Raw genomic sequence first — 8,318 nt, forward strand, 5'->3', positions numbered from 1 at the left:
TATTCGAAAACAAAATTAAAAAGAGTAAATCCTAACATTCAAATGTCTATATAATAACATAATTACAACTTTAACGACATGATAGTGGATTTGTCACGTATTTAGTTATGATGAAGAGTCAAAGTGGTGCAATTGCTATTTTAATATAAGATTGACCTTTTTGTGAGACTGCTATATGGTCTCAATTTACGATACGGGTCGTATATAATAAAAATCCTTCATAATAGAATTATATATATAATCAACACTTCAAGTCTTATATACAATATACTTTATAAAATGTAATATTTTATACTTGTTGAAAAAATATTTTAAAATAATATTTTATGTGATTATTTTGTGATATATTTTTATATGTGAGATTCACTTTCGATTTAACTCGGATCAAAGTAGATTCGAATTCTTCGTAGTGAGACGAAGAAATCGATATATTATGCGCTCAAAATGGATTGTGGTGAATAGAAATTGATCTCAAAGTAAATTAGAAATGCTTGGAAGAAGCTTTGACAATTTGCATAAAATAAAGTACGTAATAACAATAACAGAGTTGCATATAATATCAATACTTTAAGGCTTTAAGCTTTATATATAATATATTAGTTATAAACACACACGTTGTTGATTGGAAAATATCCAAAGAATAAATAAAATATAGTAAAATTATATGATTGTAGTAAATGAAAAAACACATAAATCTTATAACTCTTAGAAGACCAGATGAATTTTAATTTTTTATGATATGAAATATTATAACCAAAATTATTTTTTAAAAAATGAAAAAGAAAATAGTACGACATGAATAAGTGATGTTCCCAGAAATTGTTGGCAAGACCACCCCGTTAAGTATCGCGTATTCGCGTTAATTAAACAGAGAAAAGGAATGGAAAAAAAAATGTGTTCAGATGAGATTGTCTAGGTATGGGTCCCACGTTGTCCACCATGACAATGAAGGTGATGATTGGCGGTGCTGACATGGTGGGCCCGGGCGTGATGTGCAGAACTTCAATTCACATCTGGCCGTGCGATTTGGTTGGATGACTGGGATTGGTTTGGATGATCTGTTCACCAGAATTTCAACAAAATTGGAACATATGAGGAGGAAAAGAGAGAAAAAATAAATTCTAACAAATAAATAAATAAAAGAAAAAGAAAACAGTTTTTTTTTTTTACGCGCACCCAGTTGGACGCATAGTTTTCCACACGTTAGAGTCGCACGACTCGCACATGTGTTTTTTCTTCTTTCCCATTCAGTGACCCCATCAAAATTTTTGATTTGCAACGCAAAAAATCACGGCTGTGATTATCCTTTGAGCATCGTCAATAATTATAATTTTTGAAAAATTTTTACAAGTGTAATTAAAAAAAAATATAAAAGGAAAGAGAAAAAAAAAAAACTTAAAAGCGTCATTAACGGCCTCGAGGACGTTGGGTTGCACTTCACATAACTAGAACGCAAAAATTAGAGAATTTGGTGAGTCCCACAAGTCTAATAAAATTTAATGTCTTGCAGGGAGGGATTTTCTCTCTCTCCTCACCCTCTCTCCTATACATAAGCTTGTTTTCTCAAAAACACACCAAGATGCATGGATGAGGATGCTCTTAGTACCGATGCTCTGTTTGGCATACATAATTTATAAGCTAGCTTAAAGTTGAAAGTTTAAAAGCTAAAGAGCATCCACAATAGTGATCTTCGGTACAGTTATTGAGGGGTTTTTGCAAGTGTAATTAGAAAAGCGAAAAAAATGTGAGTGAAAATGAAAAATAAAAATTTAAAACAAAAAATCTGACATTTAAAGAAAAAGAGTAAAAAATTTTAAAAAGTCAAAATGGCCGGCAGCTAGCGGGCTCGTGTGGGCACTTGGCGCGCACCTCCCTTATTTATTTATTTATTTTTTTTAAGCTGACATTATTTTGGGTCTTTGCAGGTCAATTCTTTTTCAATTAATTCATCCCCACATCAACTATTATCTTGAACAAAAGCTATTTGATCTGACATTCTCCCCAAAATAACTTATGATAATGTCGCTCTAATAGCTATTAGTTTATTTTGAAAAGCTACTTAGTGTATCGTTTCTAAAAAAAGATTATTATTTTAAAATGTCCATGTTTTATCAAATAGAGCTTATTGCTTATTTATTTTATCAGACATAGTTAGTCTCCACTCTACAATAGTATCTATTGAAAATTTTCATAATTGGTATCTATTGAAAATTTCCGTAATTCTAATTAGGCCCTTCAATTTCTGATGCTAAAATTTTTGTCCTTTATTTCATTTCACAAAAAGTGAATTTCAGTCCTATGATTATTACTTATTTTTACTTTTAGTCATTGACTTTTAAAATGATCAAATTTAGTCCTTAAATATTAAATTATTTCTAATTGTAGTTCACCATTAGCTTTTCAGTGTCTAAATCATTAAGAATAAAATTAAAAAATCATAACCATTACTCCAATTGTTGTTCACATACAATGAAACAAAACTCTAATTTCCTTATTTTACCAGCCACAATTTCACTTTCACTTTCACCTTCAATATTAACGGTTCACATATATAATAAAAAAAAAAAATTATAATAAGTTATAATTGAAAATGATTCAATATTTCAAGACTAAATTTGATAACTAGGAATAAAATTATAAATAAATGACAGCATGAAATCCAAACTTAACTCTTTCACAAATTATATTTCATTATTAGCTTTGGCTTTACTAGATGATTCAAAATATCATTAAATATCAAGGAAGAATGATACAGAAAACCACTATCAATCAAAGACTGTAAAATACCTCCCCTACTTCAGGACAAATGAAGCAATAAAGTGACATTAAATGTTATCACAAATTCACAAGTCATATTCAGTACTTAACATCAGGGCTAATCATCTGTATGATCATGTTAGGAGGATCCAACTACAGAGCCAAATTTAATTAGCATACACTGTAAGTATTTACTACAGTTCAACCTAATCATTCTCTTTAAAGCAGAGATCACATACAAACAATTGAACAAATGCTCTAACACCAAGCTACTCTGGAATGCTCAAAATAATGTCAGAATGGAGGGATGTGGATCTGTCTGGGAATGGTTGATTGCCGGCACTTCATTAACAGGTGGGACGGTCGTGATCTCACCATGGTTGCCCTTTCCCTCCAAGTCGCCGAGCCAACTCAAAATCTTTTTTCACTGAGCAACCAACCAGGACAACAATGAACACAAGTTGTGTTGGGTGTCAGGAATAGGAGATCGAACAGTCATTTCAAGCTTGGTATTGAATTAACGGTAGAAATATTGATGCTAGTAGAATAACATATGTTCACTACTAGGCAGCCTAGGCTAGGCCAGCCAAAAGCTCAAAAACAATTGAGAGGGGACATGTTGATTTTCATCTACTGGTATTGATAAACTACAGTTCATTAGTTTTCGTAAATCAATATTTATTTAAGTTTATAGAATTGTCTTGTTTAACTTTGGGAGGGGTGTAACGAATGGAAGAAGAAAACCCTTTACAAGGGTGGGGTTGAAACTTACTAACGGTAACACGCTTTGCATGAATTGCACATAGCACTGCATCTTCAAACAAGTGAACCAAAAAATCTTCCGCAGCCTGCAAAGAAATGGGGCATGTCAAGGACTCCGCAATGAGTCAATGGGGTTTCATTTCCATTTGTATTATAGAATGCTGTTCATAACAGTTATGTAATGCATAACAACTAGGGAATTACCAATTAAAAAGTATTTATACTCAAAGCTGCAATACCTCCTGAAGTGCTACTAGAGCTTCAGCTTGCCAGCGAGATACCTCTGGTGCATAAAAGTTGCTAATTTCTTTAACCTGCCATAATTAGAAAGAACTACATTTAAAGATAATGTGAAATTGAGTACCCAAGGGAGCAAACCCATTCATGAATGAAGATTAAAGTCATAATCAACTTAAAAGTCTTATACCATTTATTGGCAGAGTGTCATGCATATTTTCAGAAATTCAAATTTAACATTCTGAGAGTGGTGTGTATCTTCCAAGTGGCATTCAGAATATGAACAAATACAACTTGTTAATAGACCAAGATACTAAAAGATTTCATGACTAGCAAACTGATAGAGCATGAATCAGAAAGAAGCCAAAATTTCCATTGCACTCCTGCTTCCCAATTGCGTGTACAGCACATAACCAACTCTTGCATTGATAAAAAAAAAATAAAAATATATAAACAAACAAACAAAATCTAACGTAATGACACAGTACATGTACAATCTATGTTACTCTTAAAATTTGCTTTCAGTATAAATCAGACTGAAGTAAATGAATCCACACATATAGGAGCCAATTTGTCAGATAAACAATCAATTCCATTTCCACCAAACTTACTTGTATCTACAAGAATAAGCCATGAGCTTAATTTACAAAACACTCTTACAAGTTGCAAGGACCTTAACAAGTTAACGATAATTGAACTAGATATCTAGCTTATGTGGTCATTACATTGTTCTGCCTGTGCTTGACTGCCAGGAAAAAAAAAAAGAAAAAGAATAAAAAAAATAAAGAGCTATTCAACAGCTCACTATAGTAGGAAAGAGTCTCCAAAGATAAACAAATACGGAGTATTTTGATATGAATTATAACGGCCAATATATAATGAGCTCCCCCCACCACAGAATTTATCATGGTGACCTTGAGCATGTAATATAGCATTCTTATCTATCACTCTCGCAAATAGAAAGATAACATCTGAAATAAAGTTTAACCCCAGATAATGTTTTTCTCAACCAAAATAAAAATAAAAAATCAATGAAGCAGAAATATGCACATTGAGATTGTTCACTCCTTTTAATAAATTCTCTGCATGGTAGTCATTTAAAAACTTCTCTAGTTAACCCATTTTGGAAATTTGATGCAAAAGCTATGCTGTAGAATCATCCTACTCACGTGAAAAACAAGCACACTAATCAAGCCAGAATCTCCAAGCCTATTTAAGTAAAAAATATGATTATGCTCAAATCGAATCGAAAGATTTGTGAGAAATGCTGGTACTCACTAGCCTAATGAATCTAGTAGCCGGAATCAGAAGCTTAATGGTCTTCTGAAAATGCCGTATTTCACGCAAAGCCGCCGTTCCAGGCCTGAAACGATGAGGTTTCCGCGTCCCAGTGCCAGTGGGAGGCTGGGAACGGGAAGCTGACAACAGAAACAAACCAAAAATTTCACCACCCAAAACAAAAACATTACATTAAACATAAAATGATTACTACTCCAAAAATAACTTTAAAAAAATAATCAAATTTACCTCGATTTTGCGGCGTAGTCCTCGGACTTCTTCTACTCGGCGTCTCCTAAATCCGCGAAACAAAAAACACTAAATTGATCATTCTAAACATATAAAAGAAACACAGAGATATACCATATACTACATCAGAAGTACCCTTGAAGCTGAAGCGGAAGCATCGGCAGCTGAAATTGAGGAAGACAAAAAGTTAGGGTTTGAAGGAAACCAAATGATTTTCTTTCCTTGAACACCAAATTGAGAACATAGAACAAAACTCAAGCTAAAAAGGTTTACCGGAACTCTGTCGACCACGTTGTTTCCTTACTGCTTGGTGTTTAGTTCTCGCCATGGATTTTTGAGGGGAAAATGCAGACAGGTATAACTGGAAATTTTATTTTGGGTATTTTTAATTAATTTTGTAAATGGGATTTGAAATTATAAGGCTTTGTCTGATTTCCCGCTTAATGCATTCTCCCTCAGCCCTCAGGTGGTGTCAATTAGTCGTTGTATTTAAACAATATATTCTTTTTTTAAAAAAAAAACTATAATTTTATATCACAATTTACAATTAGAAAATACTTTCTTCCCATTTTAAATTTCACAGTAATATTTTCTCTTTTGATGTGACATTCATTAGTTGGGTACTATGAATTGATTGATCTCACTACTAATTTAAAATATAATTTAGCTACCAATCAAATATTGCAATGTCATTACAAGTGAATTAGATTATTGGAGGGAGAAATTTTATGAGTCTCTAGCATTACTCTTTAAAATTTTATTTATTTTTAGTATTACTAATACTCTTTGATTGGTTTTTTTTTTTTCTTTTTTCTTTTTTCTTTTTTCTTTTTGAGATCAAAGGGGGGGGTTTTCTTTTTGAGATCAAATGGGGGAAGCCTAGTAGTATCTAGGCAATCTTTATAATTGATTTTTCCTAATCTAGGTTATGGAATTATAAAAATCTTTCTTTGATTGGCTATTTATGTAGTAATAGTGCGAAAACTTTCTATGTGTAATTAGTTATTTAAACTTGATTGGAGTCTAATTTTGTTGGATCGAGAGAAGACGGTTAGAGATATATTGTGATGATTTAGGTTCTATGTGAGTAACATGAAATTGACAAGAGGAAATAGTGCTCGCTTTATTGGAAAATACTACGGAGTATATTACAAATAAGTAATGGTGAATTAACACTAACCTAACGAGATTATCAACTATGTTATAGTTGAATGTAGGGGTGGGCATTTCGTTTTGGTTTATCCGAACCGAACCGAACCGAACTAGTAGTAGAAAACCGAATGGTTTAGGATTTTGTAACCCGAACAGTTTAGTGTCGAACCGAACCAAAACCGAACGGTTTGGCAAAAACTGAACCGAACCGAATGTTATATAATTTTTTTAAATAATAATAATAATAATAATAATAATAATAAATAATAAAAATAAAGAAGTAAATCCAAGTTCCTTGATGCCTGCTCCGCCGTTCAGTTCTCATTCTTACTGGTACCGAACCTTAAATTTTTTATTTGATTTCTTTATAGCTTGGTTTTTACATTGCACTTTTGTTGTTTGTCGCAATTGTTCTTTACCTCACAATTATATCTAACTTGAGTTATATTTACAATATTCAGTATTTTCCTTAGTTTCATGTTTTTCTATAAATTTAATGTGCTTTACAGTCATTCCAATTTTGATTTTCAGTGCACTATAATTATTTTCTAGTACTGGAATATATTTCGAGTGCACTAGTAATGACATATTGTGTCCAAAAATCAAATATACAGATAAATGATTATTCATCTTATCAATAAAAATATTCCAACTGAATCAACTGAAGAGTCGGTTGTGCAAAAACGTTAACTGATGTTTGGTAATTAGTACTTAGTATTGTGTTTGAACTTTGGATTGCTATTTTGTTATATAATGTTTAGAGTTTGAATTTGGATTATGTGAATATGTATTATTTGGTAGTATGTTAGAAAAATTAGGAAATGTTGAAATTTGGATATCTAAATCCGAACCGAAACCGAACCGAACCCGAATGTTAAACCGAATGGTTTAACTTTTTTAAAATCGAAAAATCGAAACCGAAATCGAAAAAACCGAACCGAAACCCGAAACACCCACCCCTAGTTGAATGCAATATTTGTCTATAATTGATAAACGATTATCATTGTAAACAAAAACTAATAATTGAAGGACCTTTGTTAAAATTAACTCCTACATTATCAATTTATCATAGCATAAAAATTATCAGAGTTAATACCCAAAATCGTTCTCGACTATAGTGATTTTTCTCAATTTCGTCCTAAACGACTTTGGTGACCTAATATCATCCCAGACTTTTGTGTTTCGCTCAATTTAGTCCCAGACTTTTGTGTTTTTGCTCAATTTAGTCCCTCATTTGTTATTCTGTCCATTTGGTGTTAAATAAATAGACAATTCAGTAATTTTAATATTAGCATCTCTTTACTCATAGACATGTGATCTGCGAAATCCCTTTTTTTTTTTTTTATGAATTACTCCCAGAATTACTCCTAAAATTGCGAATATAAAATTTGATTTGCAAGGTCCGAGAGTAATTATGGGTGTAATTCGTACAAGAAAAAGGAATTTCGCACTTCACAAGTTGAAAGTAAAGAGAGATCAATATTGACATTACTGAATTGTCCCTTTATTTAACACCAATTTGACGGAATAACAAATGGAGGACTAAATTGAGCGAAACACAAAAGTCTGGGACGATATTAGGTCACCAAAGTCGTTTAGGACGAAATTGAGAAAAACCACTATAGTCAAGGACGATTTTGGGTATTAACTCAAAATTATCACAATGAATGTCAATCCAACTTGTCTCGATGCATTATTTCTTATTAAATAAACTATTCAGTTTCTATAAGAATTAGAATAACTATTCATTGAAACTCTGTTTTATATATATACACAGTGTTTTTTAATTAATTTTCATTCTGAACGGTTGATTTGGACTATATATATGGTTGAAATTTAACCATATATATATATTTTTTATCTAAACCCTTCATTCATATATG

At 31.8% G+C, this 8,318-nt stretch overlaps 1 protein-coding gene across 2 annotated transcripts; it reads right to left on the reverse strand.

The window, feature by feature from the left end:
- Positions 1-851: 851 nt before the first annotated feature.
- Positions 852-5,685, reverse strand: LOC109192513 (histone H3-like centromeric protein HTR12). 2 transcript variants are annotated; one of them, XM_019343190.1, is made up of 7 exons: positions 5,557-5,685; positions 5,419-5,447; positions 5,284-5,329; positions 5,035-5,174; positions 3,759-3,833; positions 3,530-3,605; positions 852-1,058 (listed from the first exon to the last, which is right to left on the reverse strand). In XM_019343190.1, the coding sequence occupies exons 1-7, from the start codon at positions 5,609-5,611 to the stop codon at positions 1,003-1,005; spliced, it is 477 nt and encodes a 158-aa protein (XP_019198735.1). In that variant the 5' UTR covers positions 5,612-5,685; the 3' UTR covers positions 852-1,002. The 2 variants fall into 2 exon arrangements, with proteins under 2 accessions (XP_019198735.1, XP_019198734.1); XM_019343189.1 differs by lacking the exon at positions 852-1,058 and adding an exon at positions 2,797-3,184 and having other exon boundaries at positions 5,557-5,681.
- Positions 5,686-8,318: the final 2,633 nt, after the last annotated feature.

The sequence above is a fragment of the Ipomoea nil genome, unplaced genomic scaffold (genome assembly GCF_001879475.1).
Source record: "Ipomoea nil cultivar Tokyo-kokei standard unplaced genomic scaffold, Asagao_1.1 scaffold1770, whole genome shotgun sequence".
NCBI classification, from domain to species: Eukaryota; Viridiplantae; Streptophyta; class Magnoliopsida; order Solanales; family Convolvulaceae; genus Ipomoea; species Ipomoea nil.